The sequence below is a fragment of the Doryrhamphus excisus genome, linkage group LG14, assembly GCF_037039965.1.
Source record: "Doryrhamphus excisus strain RoL-2023G ecotype Guam linkage group LG14, RoL_Dexc_Guam_v1.1, whole genome shotgun sequence".
In the NCBI taxonomy this organism is placed as follows: Eukaryota; Metazoa; Chordata; class Actinopteri; order Syngnathiformes; family Syngnathidae; genus Doryrhamphus; species Doryrhamphus excisus.
The window spans coordinates 1324053-1345641 of NC_136370.1; the positions used below are offsets into that span (position 1 = coordinate 1324053).

General features: G+C 44.2%; 3 protein-coding genes and 1 long non-coding RNA gene across 4 annotated transcripts; 1 reads left to right on the plus strand and 3 right to left on the minus strand.

The window, feature by feature from the left end:
• Positions 1-702: 702 nt before the first annotated feature.
• Positions 703-5738, minus strand: LOC131132431 (galactose-specific lectin nattectin-like). The gene is made up of 7 exons (XM_078795953.1): positions 5668-5738; positions 5555-5605; positions 5436-5457; positions 4311-4396; positions 4001-4135; positions 2592-2700; positions 703-1274 (listed from the first exon to the last, which is right to left on the minus strand). The coding sequence occupies exons 2-7, from the start codon at positions 5603-5605 to the stop codon at positions 1204-1206; spliced, it is 474 nt and encodes a 157-aa protein (XP_078652079.1). The 5' UTR covers positions 5668-5738; the 3' UTR covers positions 703-1203.
• Positions 5739-9603: 3865 nt separating this feature from the next.
• On the minus strand, positions 9604-12932 carry LOC131132588 (galactose-specific lectin nattectin-like). The gene is made up of 6 exons (XM_078795954.1): positions 12782-12932; positions 12663-12684; positions 11673-11758; positions 11424-11558; positions 10027-10135; positions 9604-9738 (listed from the first exon to the last, which is right to left on the minus strand). Exons 1-6 carry the CDS (start codon positions 12830-12832, stop codon positions 9668-9670), a joined length of 474 nt encoding a protein of 157 aa, XP_078652080.1. The 5' UTR covers positions 12833-12932; the 3' UTR covers positions 9604-9667.
• Positions 12881-16444, plus strand: LOC144901675 (uncharacterized). The gene is made up of 3 exons (XR_013629719.1): positions 12881-12975; positions 16110-16190; positions 16255-16444. It is a non-coding gene; the product is annotated as an uncharacterized LOC144901675 (long non-coding RNA).
• On the minus strand, positions 16427-20666 carry LOC131132374 (galactose-specific lectin nattectin-like). The gene is made up of 6 exons (XM_078795952.1): positions 20496-20666; positions 20377-20398; positions 18969-19054; positions 18599-18733; positions 16924-17032; positions 16427-16638 (listed from the first exon to the last, which is right to left on the minus strand). The coding sequence occupies exons 1-6, from the start codon at positions 20649-20651 to the stop codon at positions 16568-16570; spliced, it is 579 nt and encodes a 192-aa protein (XP_078652078.1). The 5' UTR covers positions 20652-20666; the 3' UTR covers positions 16427-16567.
• Positions 20667-21589: the final 923 nt, after the last annotated feature.

Genomic DNA, 21589 nt, shown 5'->3' on the forward strand with positions numbered 1-21589 from the left:
AGCTGGAGGTCACCAACAGATGAGAGGACATTCTCCTTCAGGATGTTTTGGTAGACAGCAGACTTCATGGTTCCATTTGTCAGAGCAGGTCTTCCAGGTCCTGAAGCAGCACCAGACCACGTCTATGTTTTACTACTGGTATGATGTTCTTTTCTGAAATGCACCATGAGATGGAATGGGACACACACGTTCCGTCAGAACCCAGAGTGCTTTGGGGATCATCAATATGTTTCTTTTGGCAAAATTGAGACTAGCCTTCATGTTGTTTTTGTACTGGTTTTGGTCTTGGAACTCTGCCTTGGCCCAGTGTCTTTCTTATGGTGGAGTCATGAACACCGACCCTAACTGAGGCAAGGGAGGCCTGCAGTTCTTTGGATGTTGTTGTGGGGTCTTTTGTGACCTCTTGAATGAGTCACTGCTGCACTCTTGGGGTCATTTTGGTTGGCTGGCCACTGTTCCATGTTTTCACCACTTAGTGGATTATGGCTCTCGCTGTGGTTGGCTGGAGTCCCAAAGCTTTCCAAACAGCTTTATGACCTTTTCCACACTGGTTGATCTCAGTTCATCTAAGTTATGTTTGGACATGATAAAGTTTCATAAGTTTCATTTAGCCGCACGGTGGTTGAGTGGGTGGGATACGCGGAACAGGAAGAATATGGATGGATTTTTCATTGAAAAACTGCATGTTGTGTTCAGTTGTGTTGTGTTATTTAATATTTAAATGTGTCTGATGATGTGAAACATTGAAGTATGACAAACACGCAAAAAAAAATGAGAAAGGGGACACGTTTTCACACCACTGGGTTCATTTATCCATAATGTAGAAAAATAGAACTCAATGAATGTCTGATGGAATGGAATGTGTGGAGCAGGAGCCAACTACTTACAATCTTAGTGATGACACACTGATGATGATGTTTTTGTCATAAAAGCGTGAAGAAGAAACAAGGAGCAAATGAGCATGGTGGGCTTAGGAAAGGAAGGGTGACTCCAGTCTATCACCGTCACACCCTTACGTCCTTTACAGCCGCACTGGCGGCCACCGACGTAGAAACACACCTTTCAGGTTTGATAATAGCAAAGCAAACACGGCACACAATTCCAGGAAGACGCCTTCATTAATGACTTTAAAATGTTCAGTATCCACTGGCAGGTGCAGAAGGTCATACACCAGGAAACACATAGTCGTTATGGTTGCGTATGCTAGTACTTGGCTGGTCTGGCACAAACAGAAGGCCTTCCAGCACGGCAGCCCCGATCATTCCAGGTCTCACCTGTATGAATAAACAAAGACAGAAAATGAGAAATGAGAAATATGATCTCAGGGAAGAAGTACATTTGAAACACGTATTGAACAAAGCAAAATTTGTTCTCAATCAGAAATCACTCTACACTCTTTATTGCTCTCTGGTTCTACCATATCTGCAAAAAAGGTCAGTAAGGATAATTCATAATGCCGCCTACAGAGAACATACTAACTCCTTATTTCTAAAATACTTAAATTTGCTAATATAGTTCATCTTTTCTACAAGAGAGGAGAAATATGATCTCAGTATGTGGAATCAAACTATGGAATGGATTGAGTAAGGAAATCAAACAATGCACAACGATGAGCCAATTCAAGAAACAATACAAGCAGTTGATGTTTGCTAAATACAAGGATGAAGAGTCTTGAACCAGTCATGATGTGCTATATATATCACTATATTGACACTTACTATGGTAGCCATTATGGCATTGGATGCTCATATCACCAAGTACTTTGGTACGGGACAATGAATTGAATTAAATTAAATTAAATTAAATTAAATTAAATTAAATTAAATTAAATTAAATTAAATTAAATTAAATTTAAAATTTAAAATTTAAATTTTAAATTTAAATTAAATTAAATTAAATTAAATTAAATTAAATTAAATTAAATTAAATTAAATTAAATTAAATTAAAAATTAAAAATTAAAAATTAAAAATTAAAAATTAAAAATTAAAAATTAAAAATTTAATTTAATTTAATTACAAAATTAAAAATTAATAATTTAATTTAATTTAATTTAATTTAATTTAATTTAATTTAATTTAATTTAATTTAATTTAATTTAATTTAATTTAATTTAATTTAATTTAATTTAGAAAGCAGGAAGTGAACAAATGTAACACTTACTGATTCTAAAAGTACCAGATGGAGGGGTAGGATTTAATAAGCTTTGCTTCTTCCTACTCCTTTTGGACATGTGGAACTGGGAACTGATTATGGGATGCATTCAATTGGAATCTGATGCATGTTCAAATGAAATGAAACCATTACCATTACCATTACCATTACCAAAATGAAAGAGAAAGTGTCAAATGCGATATTGAAATATCCACAGAACTATTGTTCCTGCACGACGCTACACCGATACTTTGCTCTATGCTCCATGAATGCATATTTTTCATACAAGTATTTGCATATTTGCTGTACTTTCTGGCTAAACAGAACGCTGCCAAACTGATTTTCATTGGCTTTTGCCTTTTTGACAAACGCCCTTTTTCTTTTCTATTCGGAATCCCAAGATAAGGACGGATACATGCTGGAGAAATACATCAGTACCTTGGAAATTAATCTCTACACAGTTTAGATTGGTGTTCGTTCTTGGTCGGTTGTTCGCCCAGTCATTGAAATCCACGGTTGAGCCATCCGTCCATACGAACTCTCCTTCCTGGAAAGACATTTTCACAAAACGCTTGGTATCTAGAACAGTCAGTATTCCAAACATTGTTACTGTCAACAGTTTGTGACTGAAGAAAGTTTGGAGGTAAGAAAGATACTTTCACTAACAGAGCAGTGGAACACAACATTTACTCCATTTACTCCTTCCACTGGGGGTTGCCCCAGATGGGGGTGTGCCGAATCTGGATCGAGGTTGGTACGAACCGCGATATCTTGGAACTAACGAACGGATACGTTGAAGTCAGGTCCGATGTGTTTGTATCTTATGTTTTCATGTCTGCATGATCAGTACAGTACTGACTTCTTAAAAGTCTGGATGTATACGTAAATACCATATGTTGATAACCGGGGGCGGTTCGAACTATGGGCCAATTTCCCAACGAAATCGCTCATGGAGTCAGGGTGTGTGGTGGATGGGCGCCCTCTACAGGCGGGGTACTTGCGCCCCCATGCTGTCCCCATGGTGTCCCTATGCTGCCCCCATGCTGTCCCTATGCTGCCCCCATGCCGCCCCTATGCTGCCCCCATGCCGCCCCCATGTCGCCCCTATGCCGCCCCCATGCTGCCCCCATGCCACCCCTATGCCGCCCCCATGCCGCCCCTATGCTGCCCCTATGCTGCCCCCATGCCGCCCCTATGCTGCCCCCATGCCGCCCCCACACCGCCCCCACGCTGCCCCCATGATGCCCCTATGCTGCCCCCATGCTCCCCCTATGCTGCCCCCATGCTGCCCCTATGCTGCCCCCATGCTGCCCCCGCGCTTCCCCCATGCCGCCCCCATGCTGCCCCCATGCCGCCCCGGTGCTGCCCCTATGCTGCTCAGACATCATCGAATGCCTCAGTCCTCAGGTTACATAATTGTACGCTTGAAAAATAGTCAATTCCAATAGTAATAGCTCCAAATTAACAGATATTTCATTATGATTATAATTATTAATATGATTATAATTATTATATGATTATATATTATATATTAGACTCCATTCGTTGCCAATTTCCCTGAGGGAATCCCAAAGGGATTAATAAAGTATTCCATCTGTCTGTCTGACAGTCATGACACCGCAGACCAAGAGTCTCAAACCTGGACCGCTAGACTGCTGGAGCGCCGGAGGGCGATGACAACTGAGTGCTGCTATTTTTGGCAACGCAACATGAAAAGCACGAAGCCAAAGCCAGGAGGCGCACAACAAAAAGAAGTGCCAAAAGTAAAGGCGACGTGCAATGTGTTCTCCTGCTGTTGAGATGTTCCACATGGGAAATCAGAACGTTGGTATTGGTTCATATTTTACCACATCCAGGTCGTTGAACCCGATCCACGAAGGATCGAAAGAGCCGGTCTCTGTCATAATCAGGTGGCGCACCATTTCATTCTCCAGCCGACTGTGGATGGAGACCAGATTTCCTCCAAGAATATTGCAGAAGGTCTAAAGTGTGAAAAAAAAAGTCGTAAGAACGTGAAGATTAAAGAGCAATAAATGTTCTAATTTGACTTTCCACATCAATATCATGAAATGAAATTTGGATGTCACAACAAAGACAACGCAAACGCAAAAATGATGCAACATATGAAATGAGTATCAAACATTCTTTTTCTTTTACCTCAGCAACGTCAAAACTAAATTCTGCTCCCACGAAATGCAAACAGCGGTCGTTCAACTGGATCCAGCCTTTTGGACAGCATTGATCTGCAACACAATTGTTATATTAAGAAGAAAGAGGACAGTGGACGAGTGGACGAGTGGGCGAGTAGATGAAGGCCCAGGGTTACAATATCGGGTCTTGGCGTGTGGACTGCTTATGTTCTGTCTAAAGACCCGTCCTGTAGGCCCAAACTAGAAGGTACTCGAGTGCCTAGCTCTGGTTCTCCGTGGTTACTTGAATGATCGCCATTGGGCGAGCCATCGGTCCCGGCCAGCCAAGGTAGGTGTTAGCATGTCGTGATGTATTTAGGTGTTATTTATGTTTACTTGTCAGGTAGTTCAGGTGCATTTTGGACATGTCAGTCAATATGGGCTACTTAGGAATAGAGTGCAACTAATGATGATTTTCTTAGTTGATTAACCTGAAGCTTGTTGTTTGGATTAATCAAGGCCCTGGACCGAGCAAATCAATATGGTGTTTAGCTCAAAGACAAAGCTGTCATGGATGGTAATGGTAATGGTAATGGTAATGGTAATGGTTTAATTCCATTTGAACATGCATCAGATTCCAATTGAATGCATCCCATAATCAGTTCCCAGTTCCACATGTCCAAAAGGAGTAGGAAGAAGCAAAGCTTATTAAATCCTACCCCTCCATCTGGTACTTTTACAATCACTAACTCTTACATTTGTTCACTTCCTGCTTTCCATAATACAGTTTAAGGTTTTTTTTTTTTTTTTTTTAAGCACATCATGACTGGTTCATCATGATCGATGACTAAGGACATTTCAAAATATTCACATTTGAGAGGCCGGAAAAATGAAAAAAAAAATACCAACATAGTTAATTAACTCATTGATTAATTCATTAATCATCAATGAATCCATTAGTTGTTGCAGCAAATACATGAAAAAATCCTGCCCGAGTTCCTATCGTGTGTCAGTCAGCAATGTTTTGTGGCGTAAGCGATAAAAACCGATGTACGGACACGACAAGGAGACGACTTTAGTCCTCCTAATGTTCCCCCCAAAGACACAATGATGAAAGTACATCATGGTAGTAGAAGATACGACAGTTACCTACCTGTATATAGCACAAAGGAGCACTGTGGAGAAAAAATAAGCTTGTTGAACTTCAAGTGGAGTTGATTTCTGGGACTCAACCGACGTCTGGTCATGTGTGCTGACATGAATATTACTTACACTTCCAGTGATGCCACACAAGAGCAACACCAAGCGAAGAGCAAACGCCATCTGTGGAGTGAAGAATCCGTATGACGGGATGGAAAAGTGAGATGTGAAGGTGTGAAGGATACCTTTGCTGTTGCCTGGATGCCTGACGCTGACACAATGCCGACACGCCAGCGGGGAGCAGCGTATTCAAACGTCACGTGATGAAGAGAACGCCCGTGTGAAGGTATGACAATAACACAGCATAGCCACCTGGCTGGTGACGCTGTCAGAAGATGACGGCCATACTTAGTAGTCAAGACAAACAAGTTTTATTTAGCGTGATTAGACAGACAGACCGACCCGGCGTCCGTCTCCATCCTCACCTTGACACCCGATATGCAGTATCGTGTGTGACGCATAAAACCTCCTTCCTCATTCATGTTGTGGAACATTACGCAGTCAACTTGATTATCGTCTGATTCTGATGCCGAGTCACGCAGTCACTTCCGCCCTCGAGTCTTCTTGAGTGGATTTGACCACTGTCACCTGGTTAATTTTAGAAAGACTCGACTTCCAATAACTTCTGTGTCTGCACAATGGACCATTGTCACCTGGGTTATGTTAGAAAGACTCGACTTCCAATCTGCACTATGGACCACTGTCACCTGTGTTATGTTAGAAAGACTCGACTTCCAATGACTGCTGTGTCTGCAGCATGGACCACTGTCACCCGGATTATGTTAGAAAGACTCGACTTCCAATGACTGCTGTGTCTGCAGCATGGACCACTGTCACCTGCATAATGTTAGAAAGACTCGACTTCCAATGACGGCTGTGTCTGCAGCATGGACCACTGTCACCCGGATTATGTTAAAAAGACTCGACTTCCAATGACTGCTGTGTCTGCAGCATGGACCACTGTCACTCGGATTATGTTGGAAAGACTTGACTTTGTTTTGGAAGAAAGTTCAAACCCTGTAAATTTACAGGAAACTATTTAAAGTGAGGGTGACGGGGAAGCCAAATGGGAGGGGTGACAGGTATGCAAGAAAGACATTTAAAGTGTCATCAAACCTTCAATTAACATTTTTGGCAGATGAAACAATGCCTTGCCAAGTCGGCGCTAGGATCATAATGTTTCCATTGTGTAATGAGCTTTTTTTACGTTATGTTAGAGACTCCACGCAGCGCAGGTTAAGATAAAGGTTATGTCGTGTCAATATAACATTACTCATGCTAGAGACCAGAATAATACATATGACTTGTCTTTCAACATTTTGGACTAATAATAGGCCGTACTCAAGCACGACACCGTCATAATTTCTTAATGAATACATTTTTAAAAAGCTCGATAGAGAGAAGGAGCGTTGTTCGAAGCGGGATGTCGAGAGGGATGATATTCGAAGCACATGTACACAACTATGGTGTGTTCAAGGACCGTTGAACAAAGTGGGATGGGTTGCCGGTTGACCAAACACAATGAAACAAAACAATGTAAGCGTGCAAAAACGGTCATATTTATTTTTATTTTATTTATTTACTTTATTTTATGTATTATTTTCTTTTCTGTTATTATGTATATCATTTACATAAAATTGTATGTGATTATAGATCTTTTTTTACCTGATTTAGGACACACACTGACTCCACATTCCCCCATATTCCAGCATAGACCAGCATGACCAGCATATACCAGCATGACCAGCATAGACCAGCATGACCAGCATATACCTGCATGACCAGCATAGACCAGCATGACCAGCATAGACCAGCATGACCAGCATAGACCAGCATGACCAGCATAGACCAGCATGACCAGCATATACCTGCATGACCAGCATAGACCAGCATGACCAGCATATACCTGCATGACCAGCATAGACCAGCATGACCAGCATACTATACCTGCATGACCAGCATAGACCAGCATGACCAGCATACTATACCTGCATGACCAGCATAGACCAGCATAGACCAGCATGACCAGCATAGACCAGCATGACCAGCATAGACCAGCATGACCAGCATACTATACCTGCATGACTAGCATAGACCAGCATAGACCAGCATGACCAGCATACTATACCTGCATGACCAGCATAGACCAGCATGACCAGCATAGACCAGCATGACCAGCATAGATGAGCATGACCAGCATAGACCTGCATGACCAGCATAGACCAGCATAGACCAGCATGACCAGCATGACCAGCATAGACCAGCATGACCAGCATAGACCAGCATGACCAGCATACTATACCTGCATGACCAGCATAGACCAGCATGACCAGCATACCATACCTGCATGACCAGCATAGACCTGCATGACCAGCATACTATACCTGCATGACCAGCATAGACCTGCATGACCAGCATAGACCAGCGACCATCATGATCAGCATAGACCAGAATGATCAGCATAGACCTGCATGGCCAGCATAGACCAGCATGACCAGCATAGACCAGCGACCAGCATGATCAGCATAGACCAGCATAGACCAGTGACCAGCATAGACCAGCGACCAACATAGACCAGCGACCAACATGACCAGCTTTGACAAGCATACGTTGTGTTTCCGTGTTGGTATGCCGATCTTCCAGACCAGTGTAGACCAGCATGACCAGTATAGACCAGCATAGACAAGCATGACCAGCATAGACCAGCACATGTTGTATTTTTGTGCTGGCCTCGACCGGCATACCAACACGGAAACACAACCAGTATACTGGTATGCTGGTCCACCAGATAAGTCGAGGTCCCCAGTGATGGAAACATCCGGAGAATTAGCAAGGGCTGAAGGTAGAACTACAGAAAATGTGTTGGTAGTGATGACGGAACTGGGGCCACTCACCCCCAAGCCGGGTGCCCTGTTGGAAAAAACTGCATAGACCAGCATGTCAGCATGATGTATGCTGGTATTGTGGTAGCTGGTCCATAGACCAGCATCCTGTCTGTGTGAGATCCTAACTAATACATTTAGTAGAAGGAATGTCGAGACAAAACATTGAAAAAGTAAAGCAGATACTCGAACAGAGAAATGTCAGACTGAAGGAACTGAATGCATCGAGATGCAAGGACCTGCTCAACTGGTGTTGAAGGTGTGTCTGCAATTAATACAATTCATTTTAATCACCATCCTTCTGTACTGGGAGTTGATTGTTGTCAAAGAACACAGGATCTGGGTGTGTGCGGCATCTACGCGGATATGTTTACTTTGGGGTGGCCAAGGTGACACCATTGCTTACATAGCTGTGGCAATAAGTTCATACGTTTGATAACGTAGTTTACTTTAATTCATGTTTACCTGCCCCACTCAGGCCGCTACAGCTACAGCGTCCTCTGTTGACAGATTGATGGCTGAATGTGGGAATAAAACATTGTTGTTGCTGGTCAATCAGTGACTCATGGAGGTTTCATTTTGTGGGGGTGGCCAGAGAGTGACCAAAACGTGGGTGGATGCACCACTGGCTATAAAGTTATACACGATAGCAAGGAAGTGGCTTCCAATAAGAAATAGAAGAACCAGATTCAGAAGAAAGACCAGAATGATGACTCATAGTGACTAGCAATGCTTTTGGAAATCAATAAAAGGCAAATATTCATTCATTCATTTGGTCCAGCCCCCCAGTGTGTACAGACAATTTGTTAAGATGGGGTGTCCACACTTTCAAAGCAATCCAGCACACCAGTGCCCTGAAAGATCCGGTCCATTCTGGGTGCAGGCGAAGCGCACCCTGAGCAGTGGTAAATTGACTGACAGGCGCACAGTACGCACTCATCACCGAAACCTCACAAGCAGGTTTTTCAGAATGTCAGGCACATTTCAATGCAACCTGCAAACGCTATTACTGTAAGCTCAGGCTAATCCCGTCCAATTTGAATAATGACATGATGTTTATTGTGGTGAAGCAAGGAACTCTAAAGCACAAATGCTCATTGTGAGCCCTGGCCAGCGGCAGCCAGGAGCGGCAGAAGAAATAACCTAACCCTTCAAATGACGTCCTCTACAGCCGCTCTGGCTGTCGACCTTCACGTCGGAAAGAGAGAATGAAACACCACACGATTACAGGCTGAGATGTGCCTTGGATGCTCTTTATCAAGTGAAAAGCCCAGAAGATGATACATGAAGATGGTAGCGTTTACTAGTATTTCACGTCTTTGGTACAAACAATAGGTCTTTGACGACTGCAGCTCAGATCATTCCAGGTCTCACCTGAGAACCGGAGAAAGAAAATAGTGTTAGGTAGGATATTGCCAACGCCCAAATATCCCCAGAACTATTTATCCTGACAGCAGACCCTGAACCAAGTATTTGCCTGACGCCATACCTATGCTTTGCTCTGTATTTGAAGTATTTGCATATTTGCTGTACTTTCTGGCTAAACAGAGCACTACCAAACTGATTTTCATTTACTTTTGCCACATTGAAAAACGTCCTTTTTCTTTTCTATTCAGAATCCCAAGATAAGGACGGATACATGCTGGAGAAATACATCAGTACCTTGGAAATTAATCTCTGCACAGTTTCGCATGTCATTCATTCTTGGTCGGCCGTTAGCCCAGTCAGTGAAATCCACGACTGAGCCATCTGTCCATACGAAGTCTCCCTCCTGGAAAGACAGGGGCCAAGTTTTCACAAAACGCTTGGTATCCACAACGGTATGCATTCCAAACATAACATTTTTGATGAGATCCTCATTGCCTAACTGAGTTAGGACAGCTGTGAGAAAAGAAAGACAGTTTCATAGATGCTTAAAGGTAACAGAGAAAGGGAAAAGGTTGGAGTTGTTTTTCAGTCTTTATTTACAAACATTCATGGAAAGACAAGATCAAGTGTCTGGAAGGCATGGAACTTTATTTCCAACCCTAGCCCCAACCCCAACCCCAACCCCAACCCTAACCCCAACCTTAACCCCAACCCTAACCCCAACCTTAACCCCAACCCCAACCCTAACCCCAACCCAACCCTAACACCAACCCCAACCCTAACCCAACCTTAACCCCAACCCTAACACCAACCCCAACCTTAACCCCATCCCCAACCCTAACCCCAACCCTAACACCAACCCCAACCTTAACCCCATCCCCAACCCTAACCCCAACCCTAACACCAACCCCAACCTTAACCCCATCCCCAACCCTAACACCAACCCCACCCCTAACATCAACATCAACCTCAACCCTAACCCTAACCCCAACCCCAACCCCAACCCCAACCCCAACCCCAACCCCAACCTTAACCCTAACCCCAACCCCAACCCCAACACCAACGCCAACCCTAACATCAACCTCAACCCTAACCCTAACCCCAACCCCAACCCCAACCCCAACCCCAACCCTAACCCCAACCCTACCCTCAAGCCTAACTCCAACCCCAACCCCAACTCTAACCCCAACCCTAACACCAACCCCAACCCTAACCCCAACCCTAACCCCACCCCACCCCAACCTTACCCCGAACCCCAACACCAAACGCAGCCCTAACCCTAATCCCAACCCTAACCCCAACCCTAACACCAACACCAACCCCAACCCCAACCCCAACCCTAACCCTAACCCCAACCCCAACCCCAACCCCAACCCCAACCCCAACCCTAACCCCAACCCCAACCCCAACCCCAACCCAACCCTAACCCCAGATAAGATCTCCAGTTATGGCCTCTATTTTGAAAGCACTTTTTGTGAAGAATATAAGTCAACCTAAAAAATGCTAACCTTCTCCTTTCCTCTCATCACTAGTCACTTTCAACCTGTCCTTCAAAGTGTTGGTTCCCACTCATTTTATATCTCTGAAGATCTGACTGTCATCCCGTGGGGCAGAAGATGGGGCTACCCGTTAGAACACCACATAACTGACATTAAATATTACCCAGTAGATGAAATCCGTAAATATTTTACCTGAACCGTGTCATGGAACCCGATCCACGTACGCTCGGCAGAGCCAGCCCCTTGCTCAATCAGGAATCGAACAACTTCATTCTCCAGCTGACTGTGGATGGACACCAGATTGCCACCAAGAGCGTTGCAGAAGGTCTAACGTGAAAGAGAATCAAAGTAAAGTAAAGAAAGTACATGCAACAAGTAAATATTAGCTTGGCTTTTGGAATATCAGCTTTTTATTGTTATTACTTGTTATTGATCCGTTACCTCAGCGTCCGCAAATCTGAAGTTGTCATTCAGGAAATTGAAACAGCGATGGTTCAATCGAGTCCAGCCTTGAGGACAGCTTGGACCTGGAAAGCAATTGTTATTTTAGCCACAACGCTAACGACAGGAGGACGGTGCCAGCCGAGCATGCTACGTACCGAAGGTTAGTACAGTAAACCTCGGATATATCGGATTCAATTGTTCCCACTGGTTTTGTCCGATATAAGCGAAATCCGTTATATGCGTATACCGGAAAATGTCAATTTTACGCATATATTGGATTTATATCCGGTATATGCGTAAATCGGATTTTATCCGTTATAAAAAGGCACTTCCTTGACTATGTTTCCAATGTACCTGGCAACGCTGCAAACGCTGCAAATGACGTCGTATAGCGGCCTGTCACGATTCGGTGAATCGGAGCGGCCATCCGATATATGCGAGGGAAATTTAATGTAACAGCATTGGAATGGGCGAAATCCGTTATAAAAAATCCGATATATACAATGAATTTTTATTGGAAATGCATTACAGAAAAATCGTTGTGAGTGAATTTTCGATATATCCGAGTCTGATATATTCGAGGTTTACTGTACGATCATTTCATCATACATGTCAGGTAGGTCATGTGTTATTCCTTTGAATGATTTCCTTAGTGGATTCAACTGGAGTTGGTTATTTGAATCAAGTCATTTCAGAGGCATTTCAGAGGCTGAAATATTAACATTTTAAAATCCATAAATAGTTCAATCAATTAATCGTCAATTGATGGAATAATTGTTGCAGCTGATTGGATGTCGGCTACCGGTCTTAGTTTTCCATCTGTGTTGGTGGGCAATTTGTGATTGATGGCCGTAAACCAACAACGTAAACGATAAAAACCGATGTACGGACACGACGAGGAGACGACTTTAGTCCTCCTAAATGTTCCCCCCAAAGACACAATGATGAAAGTACATCATGGTAGTAGAAGATACGACAGTTACCTACCTGTATATAGCACAAAGGAGCACTGTGGAGAAAAGATAAGCTTGTTGAACTTCAAGTGGAGTTGATTTCTGGGACTCAACCGACGTCTGGTCATGTGTGCTGACATGAATATTACTTACACTTCCAGTGATGCCACACAAGAGCAACACCAAGCGAAGAGCAAACGCCATCTGTGGAGTGAAGAACCCGATGGAAAAGTGAGATGTGAAGGTGTGAAGGATACCTTTGCTGTTGCCTGGATGCCTGATGCTGACACAATGCCGACACGCCAGCGAGGAGCAGCGTATTCAAACGTCACGTGATGAAGAGAACGGTATGACAATGATGATTGATTCCAAATAACACAGGATAGCCACCTGGCTGGTGACGCTGTCACAGGATGACAGCCATACTTAGTAGTCAAGACAAACAAGATTCCTTTCAGTAGATCCATCTGGAGCAGATACATTCTTCCACATGCGTTCCCAGGTATTTATTAGTGGGGGCCACTTCCGCAAGGTGGCCTTCTTGATAACAGGTTCTGGGTGTGTCCCTTGGTTCATCCAGTCCACCACCAGGTGGTGTTGGGGTGTCGAGGTGAACATTCCTCCATACGTGTATGGGTATAGACCAGCATGACAGGGGTCTCAAACTCAATTTACCTGGGGGCCACTGGAGCTAGGGTCTGGGTGAGACTGGGCCGCATCAGGTTTTAAAAAAAAAACAACGCATTTATTAAAAACAGAAAAATATACAAACTTTTTCAGTGCTTTGGTGTTTATTTTTCTGCACAAAAATAAGATGAAAAATAAATAAACAAATCAAGAATAAAGAAAATCAATCAGTAAAAAATAAATATAATAATAATAATAAAAACTTAAGAAAGCACATATAGTTGGTGGGTAGACAAATGATATTTTTCATATTAAAATGAACAAAGCATTATTAGAGCCCTGTAGACATGACAAAACACGACTATAGTCACATTTATACTCTTTTTATTTACAACATATTGCGCAACTGCAGGGTCTTGAGACACATGCTAACTCGCAAACTAGAGAGCTAGCCACCTAAACGGTAGCCTTCAAGTTATTTCCTTTAAACTTAAATAGCCAAAAACTTACCACTTCCACACGGATAGGGAGGATAACTATTAACAGTTATTTAACCTTTAACATGAACATGAATCAAACGTAATAATTTTTTCAAACATCAAACATTAAACTTTCATATCAAGGCGGGGGCCTCAAACTAGTGTCCTGCAAGCCACATTTGGCCCGCGGGCCGCATGTTTGAGACCCCTGCGTTAAATAGTCTCGCCCCTCCCTTGGGCGTACCCACTCAACAATAGGGGTGCAGCACTCTGTTTGCGACTTGGTTCAGTCCAATGTCACCTGACCACTACTTGCGCGTCAATTTCGCTTCTTAGGGGGACCGTCCCGGAAGTAGTCCTTTCCGGTGTGCGGAGAGGTACCACCGAGTGAAGCGGCTATTGAGGTCCTTCATGGTTTTAATCCAGGTCAGAGCACGGTGATCAGTCTCCAGGTCAAACTCTCTCCCCAGCAAGTAATAGCGTAGGCTCTCAAGGTCTCCACTGTCGAGTACCGGGTTTCACGGGGAAGCAGCTTACGACTCAGGTACATCACTGGGTGCTCCTCCCCTGGGACTGCCCCCAGTCCTACAGCAGAGGCGTCCATCTGTACCAGAAACCTGCGACTGAAGTCTGGCGTTCTCAACACCGGGTAAGAGCACAGGGCCGCCTGGAGCATCCGGTACGCAGTCTCACAAGCCTCGCTCCAGATCACTGGGTTTCTCTGGTCCTTTGCCGTGAGTGCCGTGAGAGGTGCAGCAATGGTGGCGAACTGTGGCATAAAACCTCTGATACCAGCCTGCCAAACCAAGGAAAGATCTTACTTCTTTCTTTGTCCGTGGCCGTGAGCAGGCCTGGATGGCCTTCACTTTGTCCCACTGAGGTCGGACCTCACCACGTCCCAACCGATAACCCAAGTATTGGACCTCCTCCTTGAACCACTGACACTTGGCTGGGTTGAGGGTCAGTCCTGACTTCTGGATCTGGCGCAACTAGATGGTTCAGGTGGTCTTCCCAAGTTTTACTGTAGATCACTGTAGATCACTAGATCACTTCTGCCACACTACCAGGTTGGTTTCCTCCTCGTCTTCGCTTTCTCTGCCACCACTAAGGCCGCTCCCGGATCCTGGATTGCGGCCTCCCTCCATTCCTTGAGTAAATTGACATGATATATGTCTGCTTTGCCTTCTTCTTGTCAGGGTGATGTATTTCATACGTGTCTGGGCCCATCTTCCGGATTACTGTGCATGGGCCCTGCCAGTTGGCTAGCAGCTTGGAGTTGGAGCTCGGCAAAAGCAGCAGAACCTTCCGTCCGGACTGGAGTTCTCTGTGTCTGGCTTGTTGGTCGTACCAAGCCTTCTGGGTCTGCTGGGCCTCACGAAGGTTGACCACTGCCATGTCTTGATATTTGGACAGCCGCTCCCTCATTTCCAGCACATACTGTACCACATTGCAATCTTTGGCTGCCTGGCAAGGCACCTCCCAGCTCTTCTTCAGCAGGTCTAACGGGCCCTGCACCTCCCAGCCATAGAGCAGTTCAAAAGGGGAAGATCCGGTGGAGGCCTGTGGGACCTCCCGGTAGGCGAAAAGACGGAAGGGCAGCCACTGGTCCCAGTCCCATCCCGTATCCGCCACAAACTTTTGGAGCATTTTTTTCAAGGTCTGGTTGAAGCGCTCCACGAGGTGGTCTTGATGGGGCTGACCCCTAGCTGCCGATGAAAGAGCTGCATCAGTCTGGAGGTGAAGTTGGTCCCCTGGTCTGTCACGATCATCTGGGATCCCCACCCTGGAAAACAGCTGCACCAGACAACGCAACACAGCCGGGGCAGTGACAGTTTGCAAGGGGAAGGCTTCAGAGAATCTAGTGGCACAATCGCTGATGACTAAAATGTGTTGGTGCCCTCTGCTAGTTCTCGGCAACGGCCCCCCAATGTCCATCGCGATACGTCGGAATGGTGTGGTAATTATTGGCAGAGGCTGTAAGTGAGCATACCTTACAGGTTTTTTGGCTGTCCCTTTGAAGCCACCTCAAATAAACTATTGTCCAAGGCTGCGAAAGGATTCAAGCACGAATGCTCCTCCGGTTCCTGATTGGCTCTGGTCTGGGCTCGAGTAACGGGCCCTGAAAGCCAATTTGGTAAGATGGGGAGGTGTCCACACTTTCAAAGCAAACCAGCACGCCAACGGTGCCCTGAAAGATCTGGTCCATTCTGGGTGCAGGCGAAACCTCACAAGCAAGTTTTCTTAGAGTGTCAGGCACATTTCAATGCAACCAGCAAATGCTATTAATGTAAGCGTCTGTACCAGCATGTGCAGTAGAGTTTTGTATTCACTGTCATCGGTTGGATCTTTTCATTTACTCTTAATATGTCCTCAAGGTGGACGAGGAGGAGATACTGAGAATATACCATCAAAGGTTCTCCACCATGCCGGGATGAGCCTGTCCGAGCTAATCTAAGGTATGTAGCTCAGGCTAATCCCGTCCAATGTTAATGATGACATGATGTTTTTTTTGTGGTAAAGCAAGGAACTCTGAAGCACAAATGCTCACTGTGAGCCCTGGCCAGCGGCAGCCAGGAGCGGGAGGGGAACGGTTGTGACGGTCTCTCACCGTCACAACCTTACCCTAACCCTTCAAATGACGTCCTCTACAGCCACTCTGGCTGTCGCTGATGTAGAAATAGACCTTCACGTTAGAAAGAGAGAATGAAACACCACACGATTACAGGCTGACACCTTGATTCATGAGATGTCCCTTGGATGCTCTTTATCAAGTGAAAAGCCCAGAAGATGATACATGAAGATGATACACATTGAAGACGACATGGACGATATACTAGTATTTCACGTCTTTGGTACAAACAAAAGGTCTTGGACCACCGCAGACCACATCATTCCAGAACTCACCTGAGAACCAGAGAAAGAAAATAGAATGTTAGGGAGGATATTGCTAATATTATATATGATATTATCCTGACAGCAGACCCTGAACCAAGTCTTTGCCTGACGCCACACCTACGCTTTGCTTTGTATTTGAAGTATTTGCATATTTGCTGTACTTTCTGGCGAAACATAGCACTACCAAACTGATTTTCATTTACTTTTGCCACTTTGACAAACATCCTTTTTTTTTCTATTCTATTCGGAATCCCAAGATAAGGACGGATACATGCTGGAGAAATACATCAGTACCTTGGAAATTAATCTCTGCACAGTTTCGCATGTCATTCATTCTTGGTCGGCCGTTAGCCCAGTCAGTGAAATCCACGACTGAGCCATCTGTCCATACGAAGTCTCCTTCCTGGAAAGACAGGGGCCAAGTTTTCACAAAACGCTTGGTATCCACAACGGTATGCATTCCAAACATAACATTTTTGATGAGATCCTCATTGCCTAACTGAGTTAGGACAGCTGTGAGAAAAGAAAGACAGTTTCATAGATGCTTAAAGGTAACAGAGAAAGGGAAAAGGTTGGAGTTGTTTTTCAATCTTTATATACAAACATTCATGGAAAGACAAGATCAAGTGTCTGGAAGGCATATCGCTTTATTTGCAGTGAGTTATTGGACACTGACCTAGGATTAGCCCTAACCCCAACCCCAACAACAACACCAACCCCAACCCCAACCCTAACCTTAACCCCAACCCCAACCCCAACCCTAACCCCAACCCCAACCCCAACCCAAACCCCAACCCCAACCCTAACTCTAACTCTAACTCTAACTCTAACTCTAACCCCAACCCCAACCCTAAACCCAACCCTAAACCCAACTCCAACCCTAACCCTAACCCCAACCCTAACCCCAACCCTAACCCCAACCCTAACTCTAACCCCAACCATAACCCCAACCCTAAACCCAACTCCAACCCTAACTCTAACCCTAACCCCAACACCAACCTTAACCCTAACCCCAACCCTAACCCTTACCCTAACCGGAACCCAACCCCAACCAACCCTAACCCCAACCCCAGCCCCAACCCTACCCCTACCCTAACCCCAACCCTAACCCCAACCTGAACCCTAACACCAACCCTAACTCTAACCCCAACCCTAAACCCAACCCCAACCCTAACTCTAACCCCAACACCAACCTTAACCCTAACCCCAACCCCGACCCCAACCCCAACCCTAACCGCAACCCAACCCCAACCAACCCTAACCCCAACCCCAACCCTAACCCCAACCCCAGCTCCAATCCTACCCCTACCCCAACCCCAACCCCAACCAACCCTAACCCCAAACACACCATCTTTGGAATGCCTGATCCTAACATTAGAACAACCTGATGAAAATACTTGGATCTTTGGGATTAAATAAGATCTCCAGTTATGGCCTCTATTTTGAAAGCACTTTTTGTGAAGAATATAAGTCAACCTAAAAAATGCTAACCTTCTCCTTTCCTCTCATCACTAGTCACTTTCAACCTGTCCTTCAAAGTGTTGGTTCCCACTCATTTTAAGACTCTGAAGATCTGACTGTCATCCCGTGGGGCAGAAGATGGGGCTACCCGTTAGAACACCACATAACTGACATTAATTGACATCTGTCAGTCTAGAAAAGGTTATCATGCCATTTCTAAAGCTTTGGGACTCCAGCAAACCACAGCGAGAGCCTATTTCCACAAATGGAGAAAACATGGAAGAGTGGTGAACTTTCCCAGAATGGCCAGTCCTCAGTTGCCTCAGTTAAGGTCATGTTCATGACTCCACTATAAGACAGAAACGGCCTACATGGCCGAGTTTCCAAATGAAGAGCACTGCTAAAAACTAACATTAACGCTTCCCAACTCTGCTGGAAGAAATCTCATGGAATGTTAATATTACCCTGCAAATGAAATCCGAGCGTGTAGTACTGCTAAATATTTTACCTGAACCGTGTCATGGAACCCGATGAACGTACGCTGGGCAGAGCCAGCCCCTTGCTCAATCAGGAATCGAACAACTTCATTCTCCAGCTGACTGTGGATGGACACCAGATGGCCACCAAGAGCGTTGCAGAAGGTCTAACGTGAAAGAGAATCAAAGTAAAGTAAAGAAAGTACATGCAACAAGTAAATATTAGCTTGGCTTTTGGAATATCAGCTTTTGGAAGGACGGAAGTAGATTTTCCCAGGAATATCATGTTGACCTTTGTGTGTTGGGCAAATCAATATTTTGGATTTCAGACAACACAGGCAATGGACACGGATAAATCATGGAAATTGATCAGGAGTAGACAAGATGTTATTGATCCGTTACCTCAGCGTCCACAAATCTCAAGCTTTCATTTAGGAAATTGAAACAGCGATGGTTCAATCGAGTCCAGCCTTGAGGACAGCCTGGACCTGGAAAGCAATTGTTATTTTAGCCACAACGCTAACGACAGGAGGACGGTGCCAGCCGAGCATGCTACGTACCGAAGGTTAGTACGATCATTTCATCATACATGTCAGGTAGGTCAGTGTTTTTCAACCTTTTTTGAGCCACGGCATGTTTTTTACATTGGAAAAATCTTAAATGTTCCAAAATGTCCCCACGACCTCACACGTGCATCAATAAGTCTATGGGAGGAACAAGGCAGGTGTTACATTACATTGCTATGCCAGTCTTTACACCACAGACACTCCACAGTAGCCATGTTTTTACATCACCACTTTTTCTCTTTCCCAATCACCTTTCGGGAAACAATGGTATCCATAGAAAGGAATATTCCAATCTCTTGTCTACATGCGCCATGTGAAAATCAAACAATAGTCAATAGGGCATGCCCAGTAAAACGTAAACATCAACATCACGTGATACCGACTTCCCTGAGTTATTCTTCCACATGTCGGAATAACTCCGTATTACCAGTTTTTCATCTGTCCAGTCTTGGAATTTAGTTTGAATCAAAAACAAACTTTGCTTAGTCCAGTGCCGATTGCTGGCCTCCATTTTTTAAAAGTGAAGAACGTCTGGATCTGCGTGTTACGTCATATCTGAGCATGCGCTGAAAGAACGCACCCGGGATCAATTTAAACAGGAAAAGATCAAATTCTTGCTAATTCTTTATAATATAATTATAAAACTGGACTAGAAGGGTTTAGATTCTGTTCCACAGATGGCGCTAATGCATACGAAAACTGCTTGCCAACCGCCAATAAACAACAGAAGAAGAAGAAGAACGCAGTCTGACAACTTTCCGTTTGAGCGGGTACAAGATACCTGAATCGGATTGGTTAAAGGAATATTCCATCCCTGTTCGATTCTTTCCGTTTGATCAAATAAACCAAAGTGAATCGGAATATTTGGGTCCATGTATACTATTGACATCATATGATGATTAATAAATGTTAATTATAAAAAGTGATATTGGATAATTCCTCACTGCACACCTGACTGTTTCTCAAGGTACACTGAATCAAGTTATCGGTTAAAATCCGTAAATAGTTGTCAATTTATTGGACAATCAATTCATCGTCAGTTGATTGGATGTCGGCTACCGGTCTTAGTTTTCCATCTGTGTTGGTGGGCAATTTGTGATTGATGGCCGTAAACCAACAACGTAAACGATAAAAACCGATATACGGACACGACGAGGAGACGACTTTAGTCCTCCTAAATGTTCCCCCCAAAGACACAATGATGAAAGTACATCATGGTAGTAGAAGATACGACAGTTACCTACCTGTATATAGCACAAAGGAGCACTGTGGAGAAAAAATAAGCTTGTTGAACTTCAAGTGGAGTTGATTTCTGGGACTCAACCGACGTCTGGTCATGTGTGCTGACATGAATATTACTTACACTTCCAGTGATGCCACACAAGAGCAACACCAAGCGAAGAGCAAACGCCATCTGTGGAGTGAAGAACCCGATGGAAAAGTGAGATGTGAAGGTGTGAAGGATACCTTTGCTGTTGCCTGGATGCCTGACGCTGACACAATGCCGACACGCCAGCATGTCTGAGCAGCATATTCAAACATCACGTCATGAAGAGAACACCCATGTGAAGGTATGACGATGGCCTTCATGAGAACAGTTCTGGGTGTGTCTCCTGATTTTCTCTTTTTGTCTATCCCCTCCTGCTCCGAATACACATCACTATAAACATCAAAAGGCCAACTATAGCAAATCTAGTCCAACAATAATGTTGGTCCATGGGCTATACGGGACTGCTGACCTTCCGGAACAGATTCATGATGCTCACGGCGGTTCTGCTGTGATCTTTGGAACAATTACATAAAATGGGAACGTTTACCATGACACACCTAACCAAACCTCATTGTAAACTTAGTGTAGAACCAGTTTGTGTCTGGTACCCTGCCAAACTCACAGTACTGGTATAGCCTCATTCATTGGTGCTCTTGGCTGGGCCCCGCCCCTCCTGCTTATAGCCTTTTGTATATTACCTGATGTATCTATTAACTACTGTATATTACCTACTGTGTATTACCTACTGTATATTACCTACTGTGTATTACCTACTGTATATTACCTACTGTGTATTACCTACTGTATATTACCTACTGTATATTACCTACTGTATATTACCTACTGTATATTACCTGATGTATCTATTAACTACTGTATATTACCTACTGTATATTACCTACTGTATATTACCTACTGTATATTACCTACTGTATATTACCTGATGTATCTATTAACTGCTGTATATTACCTACTGTGTATTACCTACTGTATATTACCTACTGTGTATTACCTACTGTATATTACCTACTGTGTATTACCTACTGTATATTACCTACTGTATATTACCTGATGTATCTATTAACTACTGTATATTACCTACTGTGTATTACCTGATGTATCTATTAACTACTGTATATTACCTACTGTGTATTACCTACTGTATATTACCTACTGTATATTACCTA